Source organism: Parasteatoda tepidariorum, chromosome 4 (assembly GCF_982258835.1).
Source record: "Parasteatoda tepidariorum strain Cologne lab strain chromosome 4, Ptep-v5.0, whole genome shotgun sequence".
In the NCBI taxonomy this organism is placed as follows: domain Eukaryota; kingdom Metazoa; phylum Arthropoda; class Arachnida; order Araneae; family Theridiidae; genus Parasteatoda; species Parasteatoda tepidariorum.
In genome coordinates this window covers 23,242,439-23,263,330 of record NC_141758.1, presented here as the reverse complement: position 1 = coordinate 23,263,330, position 20,892 = coordinate 23,242,439, and the positions used below count along the sequence as shown (strand labels likewise).

At 28.6% G+C, this 20,892-nt stretch overlaps 1 protein-coding gene across 8 annotated transcripts in view; it reads left to right on the top strand.

The window, feature by feature from the left end:
- The window catches only part of LOC107441910 (uncharacterized), a 68,897-nt gene that overhangs the window by 16,903 nt on the left and 31,102 nt on the right, over nt 1–20,892 (top strand). For all 8 annotated transcript variants that reach the window (XM_087160783.1, XM_087160782.1, XM_087160781.1 and 5 more), the window contains exons 2-6: nt 8,869–9,013; nt 10,710–10,864; nt 10,953–11,062; nt 12,887–13,138; nt 17,283–17,351. In XM_087160783.1, the coding sequence (XP_087016909.1) occupies nt 10,975–11,062; nt 12,887–13,138; nt 17,283–17,351 (409 nt within the window). In that variant the 5' untranslated portion in view covers nt 8,869–9,013; nt 10,710–10,864; nt 10,953–10,974. The remainder of the gene's footprint in view (nt 1–8,868; nt 9,014–10,709; nt 10,865–10,952; nt 11,063–12,886; nt 13,139–17,282; nt 17,352–20,892) is intronic.

The following is a 20,892-nucleotide window of genomic DNA, read 5'->3' as shown; positions in this document are numbered from 1 at the left end:
TATTTGTTAAGCTTAGGTAAGTTGATTCTTGGCCAGTCACTTAAAAGTTTGTCCTGTGTTTAAAAAAAAAAATCCTGTAAATTTTTATCGCCTTCTCTTCTAAGACTGCCTGCTATCTAAGATCTTTATGACAGTCAACGTTCTTGCAACTTTATTTAAGTTACAGGTGGAGAAGTTTGGTCTTTCCACCTGTCGGGAAATTTATTGATTCCAATAAATGTACGTATTTGTGTAAGATTACTCGGCAAAGCCGAATTTAAAAAGAAAAAATAAATTATAATAATCATTCGGCAAATTGGCACTACTTGGTAAAAAAAAATACTCGTGGTAAAAAAAAAAAATAAATAAATAAAGCGTAAATTTCAATTTCTAACTTAATTGTTACTTTTAGGACTTCCCTTGGATTCTATGTCTCAAATACTGTTGATAATGAATTTTTAAATTATCGCAGTTACCACAGCTGTTTAAGTTTTATTAAAAAAAAAATAAATAAAGATTTAGTTCAAGATAAAATTTATGTGAAGCTTTCTATTTTATTTTTCCATTGGTTATAAATTTTGAATCCTACTTTTCGATGGTCGAGATAAAAGGTAATAATGTTTTTTTTCCTTCTTTTTTTTAAATAGATTTTTACTTATAAACTAATGATTAATATTTAGCGACATGCCTTTATCTGTCGAATTAATGTTTTTGTTCTTAGTATAGTCTTAATTCCTAAAAAAGTAAATTGTAACAAGTAAATTTTTTTTGTGTGCTTAGTATATTTATTGGATTTGCTGGTGCCCTTGGTATAGAACTTTTTGGGGTAGTCTACTTATTTTTTCTTTATCTTAAAAAAAGTTGTCGTCACCATCGCTATTTTAGAACACGCTTCTTACTCTTGTAACGCTTTAACTATTAGATTGAAATAATAATAATTGAGTTTCACGCATTTTTAGAGAATGTTCCGTTCAAGGGATATTCTGATATAAAAATACCATCGATTGCGGACATCGGTTAAGCTTAATGTCAAATTTCATTAATTTTCTGAGCTGCGTAATTTAATTTAGTGGAAATAATTAGAAAAGTTGTGTTTTTTTCTTTTTTTTATTCGCGATCTGAAGTAGTTTTTTTTAAATGGTTTTTTGACGTAAAAGAAGGTATGAAGGTTAATTGTTGTAAATTTTTTTTCAGCCATCTACTACCTAGCTATGTCCAAAGGAGAGAAAAATATCTTTGCTTTAACGCTCGAATTACTGTTTTTATTTTATTTTATAACCGTTGTTGTACAGTCAACCCAATTTTTTTGGGTTTACGACTACTAATGTTCAGCGCTGTAACCTTGTAATTTTGAACTCAATGCAGAAGACAAGGAACTCCTGGATTTGTTGGGGGAAATTTGCCTTCGTGGAGGACTTTATTGATGGAACTAACCAGGGCCGAGGCGGCCCTGAACTAACCCGCGTTTGCGTTACATAGAGAGGAAAACCTCCCATGCAGTCCATGCACCACTAAGGATATTTTACATCAGCATTGTGGTCGGTGAAAGCCGAATGCAGAAATCGTATCGACCAGCCATCGCTGGGATTCGAACCCGGTTCACCTCATTGGAAGGCGAAGGCTCTATCCCCTGAGCCATTTGAATTACCGTTTCTAAATTATCTGGAGAAAAAAAAAACTGCATAAGTTTTTTGAATTATAACTTATACGAGAGCTTTTATCGAAATTCCTATCCGTTATACGTGTTTTTGTAGAGAAATTTATCTAGCAATTTTTATTATTTTATAAACTCGCGCTAGAGTTGATGTCAAAAGTAACAAAGAAAAATGAATCTGAATAAGCGAAAGGTTATATATTGCCATTTATAAACTTAACATTTTTATCGAAACTTTTAAAAATATAAAGAGAGATAAAAACTGTTTCCAGTGCGAATTGCTATGATATAATGTTATGGTTATATATTGGTAACAAGTAAAATTATATTCGCATATTCTGTATTTTTTTCTATATTTTTTTATTAATTTTTTTTCTAGTTCATTAGATTATTTTTCAAATCCATATGTTCTTTTATTTCATTACGGTTAACATATTAATGAAAATTTCCTTCATAAAATTATGCTATTTGTGCATTTTCTTAACAAAATTATCTTTTTTATTTACTTTTAAGAAGATTAGAAGGGGGGGGGGTATGTCTATCAAGCTAATTCTGGGAAGAAATGTACGAATTTGCACACGGACAAGAATTGTTTTTCTACAACGCAGTCTTGAGTGTTAACTCTGGGGGGTTGGGGGTATCGCTAACCCCCCGGATTTTCCATGTTATTAATTTACAAAAAATGGAAATAAACTATTTTTTCAACTTGATCTTCAGTGATTGAGAAGCAACCACGAGGTTTGGTGAGCGAAGCGAGCAGGTAGCAAAGCCTACTAGATATGAAAATTTTTTTTTTTTTTTTTTAAGTAAGATAAATTTTGAAATGAATAGTGATTGTGATTTAAATATCTGATCATAAATATAGTTCATATGAATAAAATAATTATGTTGATGCCAACGAGTAATTCTAATTTCCAAAGAAATTTTTATAAATAAAGTTACTATAGAAATTACCAAGTCAGAGGCTGAACTAGATCAGTGTTCCACTATCATTCAATTTCATAGCTGCCAACTCTTCCGGTTTTTCCGGATGATTTTATTTTCATATTTAAAGTGCTAGCGAAATTCATGTTATTTCACTAAACTTTTTGAATTATAATAACAATTTTAAATCAGTTTGACCACCACTACATATAAATAATTACAACAAATATATAAACGCATATTATTCTTTACAATAGCGAATTTCAACCTGATTAAAATATAAATATATTTTTGAGGAAGATATTTTTTCGGTAATTGTTTTACTACCACTTGGAAAATTCATTCTCGAAATGAGTGAATGTTGGCAGGTATGCAATTTCCGTTAGCGTCAATCCTATTTAGCAATTTATATTCCTATCCAAATAAAAACGCATCCCCATTGGTAACATCTGTAACTAATTGATCTTTAATGATTATTTCTGATGGCAAAATATTAAAATGCATTTGTTTTTCAAATGTTTAACAAATTAAAAAAAAAAAAATTCTTTTTTTATAGTCTTACATCTAATTCATTTTAAACGGATATTTGCATTCTAAATAGTTCATTGAAATAGAAAACCGCTTGAGAAAGTGTTACATTTGACTAATATTTTGTAGGTTAAAATTATTTTCTCTGTTTGAGGATTGCCGAATTATTTGTTACAGACCTTTCGAGGTCGTGGCTACTGATTATTCACTGCTTAAAGAGCAAGGAACTGCAGGTGCAAGTTAGCACGTTTTGATCCTAGGATCATATAGGGTCGCCATCTCGGCTTCTGCTTACACGCCTTCTCTTGAGTTCCTGCATTATTTATCAAATACTATATAACGATATTGTTAAATTTTTCCCATTAATGATTTTACTTAACTCTCGCAATAATAAAAAAATTTTTATAAAAAAGAGCACTTTTCTTATTATGAGCTAAGCTGGCTTGACATTTATTAAAACCTTTGACTTGATTTATTAATTTACAAATTTGTTTTTGTTGAAACTAATATTTGAAGGCTACGGGGAAATCTAGTGATAAAACCAAAATTTTTAGAAATGTAAAATTTTTTACTTTAAAATGTTTATTAGCATTGTTTCCGTGTGGATACTTTTTAGATTTCTTGAATTTCCGCTATTTTACAGCTGCTCTCTTGCCTGCTCCGCTCACCAACCCCAGTGGTTGCCTCATATTCATCTTTTCCTCATATTCATTCCCTCTGAAATGTCGATATTTTTTTTAAAAAAAAAGATGTTGTTTATTTGTTAATAATAACAAAATAAACGTTTTCTTGGTTTTAAAAAACAGAAAGAAAATATATTTAACCTTAGAAATCCCAAATGTCTGACCCAAAAAGAAATAATATTTTTTTCATTAACAATATATTACGATAACCTTATATTGTATAACAGTTAAAATTGGAAAAGGTCTTGAGTCTTGATATTTTAAAACATTTCGATATAAATTTTTATCTTGCAACGTCTTATCTCTATCTTTCATTTATTTATTTATTTTTTAAATTTTATTTATTTTTAAATACATAGTTTCACTTTCCTGTCAGACATAGGCTCAAAAAATGTGATTAAGTTTTCGATAAGTTTTCATTGAAACAATTGTCATAATTGCCCATGACTTGAGACTATTTTTCTTCTGCTGGTATCTGTTGTAATTTATTTCCTGACAAAATGAAATGTAACACCTTGAATGTCTTACTGTGGGTGGATGGCGTAGGGTGAAAAATTGGTCGATTGTCCATGAAGATATATATTTTTTAAGACAATACGTTACCGCGATATATCAGATACAGAACCGGTTGTGAATGAATTGCTGTTTCAATAGGTATTCTATTTGTGGCGATGAGCAGAGCTCTTTCAGATAGTGTTGGAGGGCTCTTTTCATATTTCCGAAAATAATTTAAATCCTCATTGTTAGTTTACTGGTTAAGATTAAGTTTACTAGTTACGAAAACGTCTTATCGCAAAGTTTATATATAGTATATCGCAATATCTTTTGACAAAAAGAAAAAATTGAGATGTTGAAAAATGAAGTATTGTAAATTTAAATAATAATTGGATTTACTCGATTCCTTTTTACTGCGGAATTTTTTAAATGAAATTAATTAAAATAAAAGTGACCTCTAACAACGGCTTAGAAGAAACGTACCTAGATACTTTTCCTATTTTACTCTTAGACTGGTTTGCGTTTTAAGTATCACAATGCTATTGTTAAAAATGGTGAATGTAGTTAATAATAGCATTCTGGCGCGATTTGTCTGGCTAGATTACGATTTGTCAGACTAGAAAATGATATAAATGAATACGGCCGATACGATGTTAAACTCATTTGCTACATATGTTTCTAAGATAATGGTGAATTGAAGTTAATAATAGCATTCATTTGCGGATTCTTGCATTTATTTAACGATTTGTCTGACTAGAAACTGATATAAATGAATATAATCGGTACGATGTTGGACTCATTTGCAATTTTATTTATTATTGATTTCTACTTTAGATTTTTTACATTTTTTACTCGTTTTTTTTTTCTTCTTCTTTTTCTTTGTCATTAAGGGGTATTTATAAGGTCCGATTAATGAATAATGAGCGTCATTGATGTCCAATTTTTGAGGGGGACGAAATTAAAATAAACAGTCATAAAATTCTCTAAATTTCACCAATATGGCAAAAAAATTAATCTTACATCTGCGAAAAGATTATTATTATTTTTTATTTATTTATATGTTTCTTGTTTTTAACTTTGTTGAACTTAATAAGAATCCCCGCTAACGACGCCCATGAAATCTTGGAATATTAAAAAATTAGTTTTAAGTTCTTTGTGCCCTGCTCTTGGCAGAAGATTTCGATCTTAATTATTAATCGATCGATCTTTATTATTATTTTATTTTACTGATGTATTCTTAAGCGCATATTTTATCAAAATATCGATAATAAAAAATAAATTTTCATGTCCCTTTCTTTTTAAATTGTATTAATTCAAAGCGAAGCTTTTTACTTCGTATTAAATCCCCCCCCCCTCAAATATTGCAGCTCTTCCAACTACTGCGCTTTCTACAAAATATTTTATAGAGTGGTAAACATTTAAAAGACAAAATTTTCGTTATTTTGGGTAATTTTGCTAAGATTTTAAAAGCTTCATCACGAAATAGCAGGAACAAAGTGGCGTTGTATATGAATTTTTAAATCATTAATATGCAGTGGTGTGAAAATTAAGTTCAAATTAATAAAAAATACATTAATATATAAACATAGGTACCACTATATTCATTCTATAGAATAAATTTTTACAAAGATTGTAGAAAGCTGTCAGCCTTGCTTCTGTATGAAAAGAAATTTTTTTTTTTTTTTGAAAATTTTAATCTTTTGAAAATTGTTATTTACAACCATAAGAATTGTATTTTGTTTTATTAAACAAAGCTTAGACCAATTATCTGCCTTTCGCTCGATCCGTTTTAATTTTCAAGATTGATTTGAGTGTAACTTTGTAAATACGTTATCACTTAACGGCAGGCGTCTGTCTTACGTTTTAAAACACTCTAATTATCACATTGTAGAAGACCGTTAAGTATTTTCTTCTTAATGACGTTTTATATTGTGTCGGAAGTTGGCGAACATCACTTTTTTATTTTGGACATCTGCCAAAGGCACTGCTGGTGAGTAAGGAGGTAAAGAAATGTTATTTTCTTTAAAGTTTTCACTTAACTTGGAACTTAATGTTATTTAAATCTGAGTAAACGGATCGCCGATTTCTATTGAAATAAGTCAGTGAAAGTGGTCTTTCTTGTTAAAGATTTATTATTATTTTTATTTTTCGAAATTTATATATTTTACGTATTTTTTTTCCTTATGTATTTATCAGCTCTTGAGGAGTCACAAAGGAGTTTGAGGATTTAAAGTAATTTTAGTTTAGCGCCATTTACAAGGGAGCCGGAAGTTTAAACTTTTGAAAAGAGGGAAAATAATTCGATTTATGGAATTTGAAATTTATCAAATCAGACTTTTGCTGAATAATACTTTTTTAAAAAACTTGAAATTAGAATTTAACTTCGACTTTTTATCTCGTTAAACGGAGTTATATATCGCGTCTGCATAGATTAATAAAAAAAAAAGTTATGAGTCGTTTTAAAAATATTTAAATAGGATTGCTCGGAAATATTTTTTTTTTATACAATCATTAAAGAAATTATAATTTTATAAGGAACCGTATTTGGTAACTTATGAAAAAAGTCCGATAGGAATATCTTGAAAATTTAAAAAGTTTCTAACAATTTTCTAAATGCGTTTTGTACATTTTGTAAGAAAGCTTTAAATGATAAGTTCTTTTCTACAAATTTCATTTTGTATCATAACACAAAATTTAATAACAAATGATAATACCTTAAAATAATCGTCTGTACACCGAAATGTGATTTATACAGAAAAAAAAATGTGAAAAAAAGTACACTTTTATGTGGGATGATCCCCCGCAATGCCGCGGTGATTTTTAATAAATCTTATTTAATAGTACAAAATAGAATTTATGGAAAACCCATAGTCATTCAGCGGTTTCTTTGAAAAGTATAAAAAAGTGGAACATTGCTGAAAACTTTTTTAAGACATTCAAATCGGGAACTTTTTTCATTCGTTTTTAAATATGATTCTCTACGAAATTCTGTGTAAAAAATTTTTTTTTGAACTGCGCATTATGAAGGAACTGCTTCTTTAAATGCTCTTATCTTGCACAATATTTAACGATTTTTTTTAAAGTTTAATAATTTTGCTATTTATATATATATATAACATATATCACTCTTAAATAATTGAAAGCTTTAAAACGACTATGATGTATATGAAAACGAGTATATAAGTAAGAAAAATTGCATTAACACCTTGAAAGTTATAAAATAATCCTCTAGGTATTTTTTCAGAACTTTTAAAAAATGTCAAAAACTATAAATGTTTCTTCCATTGTAAGGTAATGCACATCCAGATTGATTTTCTCTTTTATATATAGAGTAAACATAGACTTAATTGAATAGAAGAGCTTGGTTTTACTAATTTGCTCTATCAAATGATTAATTCCTTATGTTTGGTTTTTAATACTGCTACTGAAACTTAGGGCTTTTATATCTATTTTTAAGTGAATGATATATCTGACAACATCGACCACTTTTCACTTGCAAAATTTAATAGGTGGCGTGGAAAACCAAAAAGGGTCTTCCGATTGATGACTGCGATTGTGAAGTTGAACTTAATTAAATACTCTATTGAGTTTTTTCTAATTGTTGAATACTTTGCTGAAGCAAAATATTTCATGAAGAACAAAATAGTATAATTTTTAGATATGAGAAATTTAAATTTTTCAATCATAACAATTTAAATATTCATTGGATTTAAGAAAAAAAATTGTTTTTTTGGAAACAGTAAATTTTTTACCGTAGATAATATACACTTACCTTACATAAATAAAGATTTAAGTATGAGATTTTTTTTTCTTTTGAAATTAATCATCGTTTCTTGGAAACAGTAAATTTTTTACCGTAGAAAAATATACACTTACTTTACATAAAGATTTAAGCATGGAGATTTTTTTTTCTTTTGAAATCACGGTATCTTTTTTTCCCTGCTATTATCAATAGCCTCTTTTAGGTCCTGCAGTGGACTGATTGTAAAGACACTGTTTCCAGTAGAACACCGAAGTAAAGCTTCACTGGCTGCAGTCAGTAAGCGGGTGGGTGACCACTTTGATCAGCCTATGTAAGGATCGAGGGTGTGCGGCATCAGTCCTCGTTAAACTATTCTACCATAAAGTGCTAAGCTTTTCGCGCAGGTCGTCGGTCTACCAAAGCGGAGGAGTCATCTCCTCTGTAGAGGATCGAAATTGTGATGGCATGTCTTCGGATCATCCTAAGGGATGCTTCCCAGACCGTCGCCAATAGCCCATTGTGAGCTCTAGTGTCACTTAAATAAAATTCCTACCTACCCTTCTTTCAGGGGCATGTAACATCATCTCAAGTCGAGTTTTCTTCTCACTGAGTTTAGCTTCTCACTGAGACAAATCACTTTCTGAATAATACATATTTTTACAATGTATTGCTCTTGAATTATTTTTCAGTATAAAATTAATTAATAATATTTTTTTTTTTGCTTTCAAAGGATGATGCTTTGGTGAGTAAAACTGCTTAAATATTGATGATAGTTTAGAAAATGAAATAGTCTATTTTGTTATAAATAATATTTTAATTAGAAACTAAAGCATAAGTTATAAAAAAATATTTTTCTGTTGCAGAAAATTTCTGGGGCAGTCAACTGCTGAGAAAGCATCCAACTTAGAATCTTGTGAAAATTATTTTCATTCGTCCCTGAAACAGTTTGCTTACAAGTCTGCTAAAACCTATTCTATTTTGAAAGAGAGCATTTACAATCATTTAGATGTAAGTTAAATATCATTTTCCCCCCTCTTAGTGGATTATTATAATTTAATCAAAACTTTTAAAGTTTTGAAAGTATTTATTTTTACCCAAAGAATCCATTTTTCTTGTATAGTACTTTTTTATTGTCCTTTTTGTGTACAGCTTTATGCTGACCAGTCTGTATGGTAGTCAGAAAGATCTCAGGTTTGAATCCCGCTTCAGGCATGGATGTGATTTCTCTCCCTCTGTCCTGTCTTTCTTATGTTGTTTGGTGACACTGTTCCACCTATATGGTGTCCATGAAAAAGAGTTCAACAATATCGCCTAAGTACCACAATGGTTACCAATATAATTGCCAAATGTGGTGGTCATTGAGGAAAAAAAAGGAAAGCTTATAATTTTATTGAGGATCTTCCTGCTTTGATGTTTTTCAGTACCTTTGACGCCTATTTTAAGAATTGTTACTTTCAATACAAATGACTGCCATTTAAAGCATATTTTAGCACTTGCTGTAGCCTATTTAATGAATGCAAATTTCTGACACAAACAATACAGTTAAAATCTTGTAGATATCTACTACCATTTGGGCCATATCTCTGGGAAATGGGAAACCATACAGAATACAGTTTCTGATATACTGCTTCTGGCCTGCACCATTTACAGTATTTGGGAACAAAATATTTTTAATTGTAGATTGATTATAGTTAATAACTTTGTTTACCATGGAAACTTTTGCTATTTACGTAACGGAAAAGCAGGATAGATGTTTTTTTTTCTTTCGAAAGTTGTTAACTGATATGAATTTATTTGTTTTTTGTATTGTATTTGTTCCCTTGTCATTTGAGTTTGATTCGAAAGTGCAAGTTTATGGATTTGAATATCAAGAATAAATATGATTCATAAATTGGTTGTGTGACTCTAAAAGTGTTTCTTTTTTATTTACCAATATTCCATTCTGTCATCCCATTCTGTAGTTAACAATGTTGTGTAATCTGTAATTTTAAACTTCTTCATAAGACAGTTGGATATATGACATGCAATAAATGGGGGGGGGGAGGGATAAAAAAAACACTTTCTGAATAAAGTTTTAAGGTTTCAACCTAATGATTAAGTTTTCATGTATTAAAATGCAATTTTAATGGTTTGATATTAATAAATAAGAAGGGTTTGATATAAATAATGGTTTGATATTAATAAATAAGGGTTTGATATTAATAATGGTTTGATATTAATAAATAATGATACAAATTAATAAGGGCCAAATAAAAAGTTACAAAATCTGATATTAAAAAAAATTTCTCTTAAATTAAGTTTCTTTTTTTTTCATACTATAAGATTTTTGTCCCTCAAATCTGGTAAGTGGTGGATTATTAAAAAAAAAAAAATATATATATAACTTTCTTAATATTTTTCAATAATTTTTTAGGTCATTACCGAAATAAACAATAAAAATAAATTCCTTTTTAAATTCAATCAAATTTGAAGAAATATTTTTTATATAACTTTTATCTTTTCACAACTAAAGATATTTTACTGTATGGAAATTAAATATTTCATTTTGTAATTTAATATTACATGCTACTGAAAACTGTTTTTTTTTTACTTTTAAAAAGCATTCTTAAATATGAAAGGAAGATTATTTAGTATTTATTTGTTTAGCTTATTAACAATGTTTGGCCTACTCTCATTTTTAACTATGTTTTTTATTTTTAAACAGTATTCAAGCATATTAAAGAATAAATCTACAAATGAAAAGGAAACGTCATTTGAATCATTTAATGATTTACATAACCTGTCAAAATCAAGTGATTTGTCTTTGATTAATAATTCAATTAATCAGGTGGAATGCTGTCATACAAATAATAATTACCTGTAAGTACTTGAAATTTTGTTATTTTATGGGTTTTTATTTTAAAACTATTGAATCAAATTGTAATTAACTGTCAATTGCATTTTATAGCTCTTCAAATTATTCTTCTGATATGTCAAAATCAAGAGATTTTTCAAGAAGCAGTTTAGCTGCTGTAAATGCCCTCTCCGATTCAGAAAATGAAGAGAGCATATCGAAAGGTTTGTTTTAATATTTTTTTATTGTTAACATATTTATTGTGCAGATAAATATCTGTTTTAAATGTAACAATTTGTCAAAAAATGTAGGGAATTATAAAAATTTGCCGCAATTACTCAGTGGTTAAGGCACTTAGCTGTCACTGTGGGGTTTGATCCCCACTGGTGACTTGAAGCTCACCCAACTTCATGTCAATGGGTAGCAGCTTGTCTGGGAAGTAAAGGCGGCCTGTGCACAGTGCTGACCACATTGCTACAATCGTCGTGCAGACCCTTAACCTCCATGACCCACTGACCTACAATGGGCAGTTGCAGGAATGCTTTTTATTAAATAACTTTGTCAGCATATGACTGTGTAGAACATGCTATTCCCAAAATAAACTTTTTGAAAGCCAAAATAAGGTGTGTGCTCAATCATGAAATGGAAAATTCAGCTTTTAAGGATATCATAATAGTACTTTAAAATATTTAATTTTTTAATACATATTTTTTCTCATCAAAATGGGATCCTATTAGTAGAAAACCTAGGAAATAAGATGTCCCATACATATTATGGTGTTTTCTTCCCTATTCCCGTTGTCACCAGAACATATTCAACTGAAATAAACCTGTTTCAATGAGGAGAAAAAATAGTGTTAATATTTGAACGTTTCAGAATTCTGTTACAGTTTAACACTGCTCATAAGCTCATAACTTAGAGTACCCTTAAGCGAAATTTTATTAGATTCCTTCAAACAGTGTGATTGCTCGGGGCTCATATATTGGCAGAACTGCTGGATGATTGACCTGTATATTTTAAAGGAGGTTTTATAGAAGTTTGCTTTTTCCAAAATGCTCTAGTGATCTTTTTTCTTTCTTAAATATCCCCCCCCAATCAGATTCAGTTTATAGCACTATTTTGTTTGCATATTGAGAAGAATGCAATATCTTACGTATTCTGAATGGAATCGTGGCTTTATCTGAAGTTTGTAATGTCATTTATGTTTGGTATAAGCCAATGCAACTTAAAAGCCAATCCTGGATTATTTACCATTGAACTCTACTTTCAACTCCTTTTAAAAGGAAATAATTTGCCATTTGATGATATTTTGTATTGACAGAAAGTGTATGAATTTGAATTTTCATTTCTTTAACAATTTGTGTCGATATAATTTTTTTTAATTATTAGAAAAGGATTTCACAACATTTTCAGTGCAAAATACCTAACAAATATTGTTGAGTTATAAGAATATGAAATAGAGGAAACTTAATATTTTATTTATATTCTGTGTATATTCATAATAAAATTATTTATGTGTAATAATTTAAATAATACTTACATAATCATTATGACTAAGACAAGAAAGAAGTAGAAATGTAAATACATTTCACTAGTGGGTTTATAAGACTTTGATAATCTAATAGGGGAAGAAAAATTCAAAGATTGATATTGTGAAGGGGTTCCCAATATAGCTACATTTTACTCATTTGTCACAAAACTGTAATGAATGATAATTGTTTTCCTAAATGAATGTTAACTTTATTTTTGTATTACGAATTGAAAGATATGATTGAAGTAATAAGTGAAATTTAGTATTTACGCGTACTTAACTAAAAATTACAGTTGAATTGGACAGCAAAAAAAAATTTTTTTAATCTATTTATTTAGTTTTGTATACGAGGTTTGCTTGAGCAAAACATATTTTATACTTTTGATGGAATTCTTTTTTTTTTATTTCAACAAATAAAAAATAAATTTTCCTCAAGTGATTATGCTACATAAAAATGTTTTTATTGATAAATGTTTTTTTTTCTTCTTCTGTATTAAAGAGTTTTAATTCTTATTAGGTACTACGAAGAAAAGAATGTCTAGAAAATCTTTCTCATCCAAGTCACAGTTTTCTACTGGTAAAACAGAATCTCTTACCTCCAATAATCATTCAAATCATAATTCTCTGTCTATTTCGGTGTCTGTAAATAATGCGGGACATGCTACGTGTGAAACAACCCTGCAAAAATCCTATGCAACTGACTCTAATTCTAACTACCAAACACCTACCAGCAGTATTTTGTACAGGTCCAGTATCAACCATTTTCAAGGTATTATCTTTTGTCCGAATCAGTTGCCTTTTCTCTCTTTGATTGTTAATGTTTTTTGTCCATTTTTGAATAATGAATAGAGATCTATTTAAAGAATTCTACTGTGTTTTTCTAAATGAAAATAAATCATTTAGTGATTTTATTAATTAACTTATATTTTTATTTTTGTATTATTTTATAATACATTGTTAGAACTATGTCTAAAATTGTAATATAATAACTATGTGAAAATTAATGTGTGTAGTGTTGATAACATAAGTCTGTTTCTAAGAACATTTGCTGATAGCATGTTCCAAAACTTAATTTTCATCCCATTTGCTTGAAAATTAATTACTATGCTTGTACGCAGAAATGTTTGAAACAATAAATATTTGTAAGAATGTCACTACATGTTGTGTTCGGAGACAAAAGAACTCAAGAAGGAAGTTCTTTTTATGAAAAAATACAAAGTGTATTATCAACACTGACCTTCCTATTAGTGTTAGTTAGGATGCAACGAATAGTGATTTGACGGAATACCGAATTTTTGGCCATATATATCGATGGAATTCCGAATAAGCAGCTGCTAAATAGTAACTTTTCTTTTTTAAAGAACAAAAAAATCATTAATAAATATTATTTTTTATATATAAATTAATTTAGTTATTATTGATAATAATCAAACTTATTATTGGTATGAGGTCAAGGAAAAAAACTTTTAATAAAAATGTTTAAGAGAATAAAGGTGATCAGATATTAGAATAATTAGAAATGTTTAAAATAAATAAAATAAAAATTACAAATAGCTGTTTAAAAAAAACTGAAGTCGAAAAAAAAAAAACTAGAAATAAAATAAAATAAAAAATCGTTTTAATTCTTTAAACAAAATTTTACGACAAAAAATACTATTTTCCGGGAAAAAAATTATCCATAAAATGTTAAAAGAGATTATGTCTGTCAGAAACATTTTTAAAATTAATGTGCTATCATCAAAACATTCATAAAAAGATTATGTAAAAACGCAAAATAAACAGAAAAAATAAAAATCTATCTTAATTTTTGAAAGAAAATTTTAAAGCTAAACATTTCAGTTTTCCAATTACCATATTTTCAAGAAAAAGAGAAGTGTAAAGTGTAATACAAATGCTTTTAATGAACACGTCATGACAAAAATGTCCCTAAAAACAAAAGTTTTTAAAAAAGAAAAAGCTAGATAGAAACCAACACAAAAAGCATTCTAAATTTTAAATGAAAGATTTAAAGTTAAAAACCTCATTTTAACTTTTTGCATAGCTGTATTTTTAAAAGAAAGGGAAATTAAAATAAGAGTTTTCATTACAAACTCTTTAAAAAATGTTGTCATAATAAAAATGCTTATAAAAAGAAAAGTTGATAAAAAAAGCAAATGAGAAACAAACAAAAGAATGTTCTCAGTTCTGAAATATAATTTTAACATTTGCAATCACAGTTTTCTAACTTACCGGTAATCCATCGTACCATATTAGAAAAAAGTGGCAATAAAAGAATGAAGTCTATTAAAAATGCTCCATTGAAATGCTGCGCTATAATTAATACATAAAAGTAAGCAAAGATAAAACAAGAAAAGTTCTCAATTTTTAAAGTATAAAGTGTTGGGAAAAAAAAGCTGGCTTGCTGAATGTAATTAAAAAACAATCAGCATTACAAAACTCGTGGTTCAGTATAAAGTAATCAAGTTTCAATTCTTCAAATTTCAATTTCTTTCAGTACATAGATTTACATGTTTTAGAACTTAACAAATATGAGTAAAAACAATTTCTAATAATGTATAGTGAACAACATGATATTAGATTATTCTTTATATAAATTTATTCAAATTTCCACAAAAAACTGTCAGAAAATTATTTTCCAAATAATACTTTGCCGCCAGTGGACGAATAATCTTTAGGCATGAATCATCCATTTTCAGCAAACTCTAGTCACTCAGAATTGACCACTCCCTATTTTAACTCCTGCCTTATATGGTCTTCTCTCAGCTTGAATTGTGATGGTGGAGGAGAATTTCTCTTTAAAGTGCCTCAAATCCATCCTACTATTATTGTACTTAAAAATGCTGTCTAACTGATGTTTTTTTCTTCTTCATGATATTAATGAACTATTTTAACATTACATAGATTAAGAATGATCCTGAACTGCATCATTGAAATGACATATAAATAAGAAACATATAAACGGTGCTGTACTGTATTATAAAAGACTAGCTGAATACTCGTTAGGGTAAAAAATAAGCATGAGTAAATCAGTAACTTACTACAAGTACTACATCATTACTATATCGTTTACATAACTGTAAGACAGATACCAACACAAATAACAATATAATAATTCCAATATTTATTTATTTATTATTATTTGTTGCCTTTCTTTGTGACTTTACGTTATTAGATTAAGCAAAACACATTTAAAAGTTTATCCCATCAAAACAAAGATTAATTGTATTCAGTATCATCTGACATAAAGTTATAGCAAGAGGCAACTTGTTATTTTTAAACTTAACAGCAGTCAAGCTACTTTCTCATTTAATTATATCTTTGAGGTGCCATAAAAATCTATCATGAAAAATGCACAGTATTGGCGCAGCTGTAATCAGCATGCACAGGGTATTTTTAAAAAGTGCTTATTTTTTATTTACATTTTTTAAAAGCCCCTTAAAGGTGATTTTTTTTTTTTTTTTATTCGGGGTTTGTAAAAAGTGCTTAATTTTAAAAAGAAATTTTTTCATTATCGTATTGATTGTTGTTCTAAAGTTATATCATGATTGTGTAAATGATGGAGGGAAAATGATTATTATTACTGCACAGATTCTAGTTATGATTTTTTTTTAAAAGGCGATTTAAAATATTTTTTGAGTACTTTGCTTAAAAGGGGTGGTTATTATTATTATTATTTTTTTTTTTTTGAAAAATCTGGCTGCACACCCTGCAGCATAAAATTTACTCATAAAATACTTTGTACCTGTATCAGAGTATATTTGGTTATTATTAAAACTGCATCAATTATCATTATGCCAGTTGTGTCATTTCTATTATCAAAATTAAGTATCATTGGTGTCAATAATAGTTTGGCAACTTTTTATGGTGTCCCATAACGAATAGGTAATTTTCTCCATTAATTTTCTCTTAAGTTCATAGCTTATTTTTATTTCTATTAGTAAGGATTACCAAAATTAATTAAGCATCATTGATATGATTGTCAATAATAGTTTACGAATTTTTTACATTGTCATAAACGACTTAATAACATTTCTCTATTAATTTTGCCTTTCAGTTTATAGCTTATTAACTATGTACTAAAAGGCAAATGCATTTTATGTAATTTTATTGTAATTGAACTTCATTTAGTAACTGTTACCAAAATTAATTGGCATCAATAATGTTTTTTTTTTTATGTTTGAATGAAGGAATTAGTACTCTTTATAAATTAATTTTGCTTTTCAGTATGAAATGTATTTTTTTTATTTCAGATACCGTTTATTTTAAATGATTTAGTTTTATAGTAAAATCTTTTAAAAGCATAACTAAAAATAAAATGAACTCCTGGTTTTGGATTGCCTTAGGAATACTGATTTGGTAACATAGTCCGTCTATGCTATCATGATGACGATCATTCACATAATGCAGCATAACAAGTAAAAGTAATTAAGTGTAACAGAATGTGCAATAAGCAACTTTTTAGATTAGAGCTATAAGCTAGCAAATTTAACTGATGTTGTCTTTAAAATATTTGACAAAACTGAATCGTCCATAATTTCTTTTAAAACAATCTTTTCCGCTCCACGAAACCAATGAGAAAATTTCATTTTTTAAATTTCTTTTCGTTAAAAATATAATAAATTGAAAATTGGCTTCATAATTTGTTTACAACTGTACTCATTTAGCTTCAGGTTGAATGTTCTATTTTTACTGTCTATGGCGTACAGACACACACACAAATTCTTTATTTTATTATATGTATGATAATTTTCTAAAACAATAGTTTTATATACTGTTTAAATAGACTCTTAACCAATGAGAAGAAAGCATGCCAAATAAACATTATTCCAAACTATGTTTGCAATGCTACTTAAATACCTTATTGGTTACATAATTCTTATTTACTCTTTAATATGTACTAAAATTTTTTGCAGGATCTGATGTGTCTTCTGCTGCAAGCAGTCCATCATCTCCAGCTGTGATTAATATTTCAAATGCCCAGCGTAAGTATAATTCTTTTTCATGATTTGTTTATTTTATTTTTTTAGTGAGGTTGTAAAAAAAAATATTTAGAATAATTATCATAATTTGCATAGTTTATTTTTAGAAATATTATTTATACAGTCGAACCCCGCTATAGTGAACCGTCTGCGGACTCAGTAATGTGTCCACTTTAACCGATGGTTCACTATATCCAAATTTTTTAAAGAGTATTTTTTGCATAAGACAGTTGAATGATTGAAAATCGGGTTTGCAATTTTACATAAGTTATTTAAAAAATTATTAGCTAATTAACCGATAATAAAGCAAAAATTAATGAAAAAAGTACTTACGTTGCTAAATACTAGTTTTAATTTTATTTTTTATGAAAACAATTTGTGATTTTTGATTGAACACAATTTGATTTTAAATAGAGTTCATCAATTTTCTTATCTACAATGTGCAAAGAATGCAAGATTTTTTGATCTAAATTTTCTGTAGAAAAAAACATATTAAGGACATTTATGGCTGATTTTACTTCAGCTATAGATGGTGCTGAAAGTTCATTTTCTTCTTCAACATTTTCTTCTAATAAGTCTTCTCTACTTTCGTTCGTTTGTTTTATTTCACTGACAATGTCATCATCGGTAGGAGTACCAGAAGTGCATACTTCTTCATCGCAACATTCATATTGCTCAATAACGTCCTTAGGGAAAATGTCCATTCCATGTCTTTTTAGCCATAGAGAGATAGGTAAATTTTCTTCCTCATCATCCTCCTCCACATTGGAAACTTTTCCTTCTAAATCTTTTGAAAGACCTGCATGTCGGAAACAGTTGCAGATCGTAGCTGATGTTACTTGTCTCCATGATTTTTCTAGCAAAACTATTGCTTCTAGAAGAGAGATGTTACATTCTGAGTCCATGTTTTTATCATAGTTATCTAAAATATGCATAACTAATTGTTTCCTATAGTGAGACTTCAGACTGCGAATGACACCCTGGTCCATGGATTGCAACACAGAAGTCATATTTGGTGGTAAAAATACGAGCTTAATACACTTTAGACTTTTTAAATGGGGGTGAGCTGTGCAATTGTCTAGAAGAAGAACAGTTTTACGATTTACTTTTAATAAATCACTGTCCCACTGTCGAAGTTCTTCTTCAAAAAAATGGGAGGTCATCCACGCTTTTTGATTAGCTTTGTAGTTTACGGGCAGTTTTTTAACATTTTTAAAGCACCTTGGTTTTTGAGATTTATCTATGACAGTTAGTTTTCGCTTTTCTGAGCCGTTCATGTTAGCACAAACAAGAACTGTTATTCTCACTTTAAAAAGTTTCCCACTGGTGCACTTTTCTCCTTTAAATTTCAACGTCTGATTGGGAATCAATTTGTAAAATAGTCCAGCTTCGTCAACATTAAAAATGTCTTTCTCTTCATAATTCTGTATAATATTCGGCCACACTTCAGTTTTCCACTTTTCCACATCTGTTGCACCAACACTTGCTTCTTCTCCGATAATCCTTCCTGAAGAAATATTATTCCGTTTTTTGAATCTATCCAGCCATCCATTGGAGCACACAAAATCCTTTTCCTCTAATATTTCAGCAAACTCATTCGCTTTGATTTGAAGCATAGGTCCTGTCACAGGAAGATTTCTATTCCGCTGAGTGGTGAACCATTTTAGCAAAGCTTCGTCTACGTTTTCTCTTTCAGCTCCACACAGTTTTTTCGATGAAACCATATTTTTGTTGTATGCGGCAAGAATTGCACTTCGATTTTTCCAAATGTTTGAAACTGTAGATTTTGATAAGGAAAATTCCTTACAGAGTGCCGATTGATTTGTTCCATCTTCAATACGCTTTATAATTTTAACTTTGTCTTCTATCGAAAACGCTTTTCTCTTTAGAGAATTTGCCATTTTCACTGCTTTCGAAATAAAAATCTTCTCTCAAATAGATTATGTACGAATATGAAGAGAGCAGCTGTAGAATGAGTTAAATTGTTCAAGGGGTGATTTGAAAAGAATATGGTTTGAACAGATAAGAAAATTCCAAAAATTCAGCAGGGGAAAGCGACAAAGAGAGACTTGTCAGGGAGGGGGTAGTATAAGATAAATGTTCTGTTTGACATTTATTACAGTATAGTTAAAAGTGATAAGCATAAAGGAGTGAAATATGACTCACTGTATAGGAATGCATTCATTTTTAGTCCCAACACCTGCAGGTTTAAAGATGGAGGACTGAAAAAGATATTTAAACAAATGAAATTTGAGTCCACTATAACCGAGTTTCCAAGTTCTAAGCTGTTCACTATAAGCGTTAAAAATAACATTATTTAAATAGGAGTACCGACGGGACCGCTAAAAAAGTTCACTACATCCGAGTGTTCTCTATATCCCAGGTTCACTATAGCGGGGTTCGACTGTAGATGATTAAATAAGATTTAAATACTATCGAATTCAGATTCTCTGAAAAATTTTAGAGGATTTAGTATATTTTTATTAACTATAATCTCTAATGCGGAGTATCTTTGTATAGCCGAGATAATAATAATTAGTAATTAAATTTTAGCATTTATTACTATCAAATCTGGAAGAAACTCACGCAAATTAAATTTATTTTTTATTTAATTTGCATTACGGATAATTTGCAAACGGAGTATCTTTGTATAGCCGAGATAATAATAATTAGTAATTAAATTTTAGCATTTATTACTATCAAATCTGGAAGAAACTCACACAAATTAAATTTATTTTTTATTTAATTTGCATTACAAATTAATATTATTAGCAAGTTTATTTTAATTAATAATAATTAATCATTGATTCATCTATAAAGTGAGATTATTTTTTATAATTTTATCGCTTCATTATTTTTAAATACATGTAGAAAAACAGCATTTTATTTTAATTTACATAAAAACGTGAAATACACCTTTTTCTTTCCTTAAAAATTTCACCCTTGTTCATTTTTGTATCTTTTGCATCATTCAACTGCAATATATAAAATTAAATTAAACTTGAATACAAAATTAAACGAAAATTAATCAAAAGTTTCTGCTGTTGACTTTCAAATTGCAGAATTAAATAAAAAATTACAGTTTCCAGTGTTGGCTGGATAAAGACGAAATGCAATTATTATTATTTTTTTATTATTATTTCTCGTTCTTATTATGCATTTCTATTGTCTTTAATACCATTTTTTCTCTGTATTGTGGTGTGATATTTTTTTTAAATTCAAATAAAATATACAATAAAATGTAAAAATTAAAAAAAATTGTGGTTTACTTACTGTACTGTACATACTGTAATATTAGACTTGAATTTTTTTTAAATATATCTGGAAAAGTCAAGCAGTGTTATTCTTTTGTTTGACCGATGTCAATGTATTTTAAAACTCATTTTTCTGAGAATGTCATTAAGAACATTTTGATAGTTTAATAATTTTTTTTCTATAAAATTGTACTTAGCAAAACATACACAAAATTCTAGCTTTTCATATTTAAAGAAAAAAAACTGAAAATTTGTTGAAAGTTGCAAAATTATAAACTTGTTTGTATGAA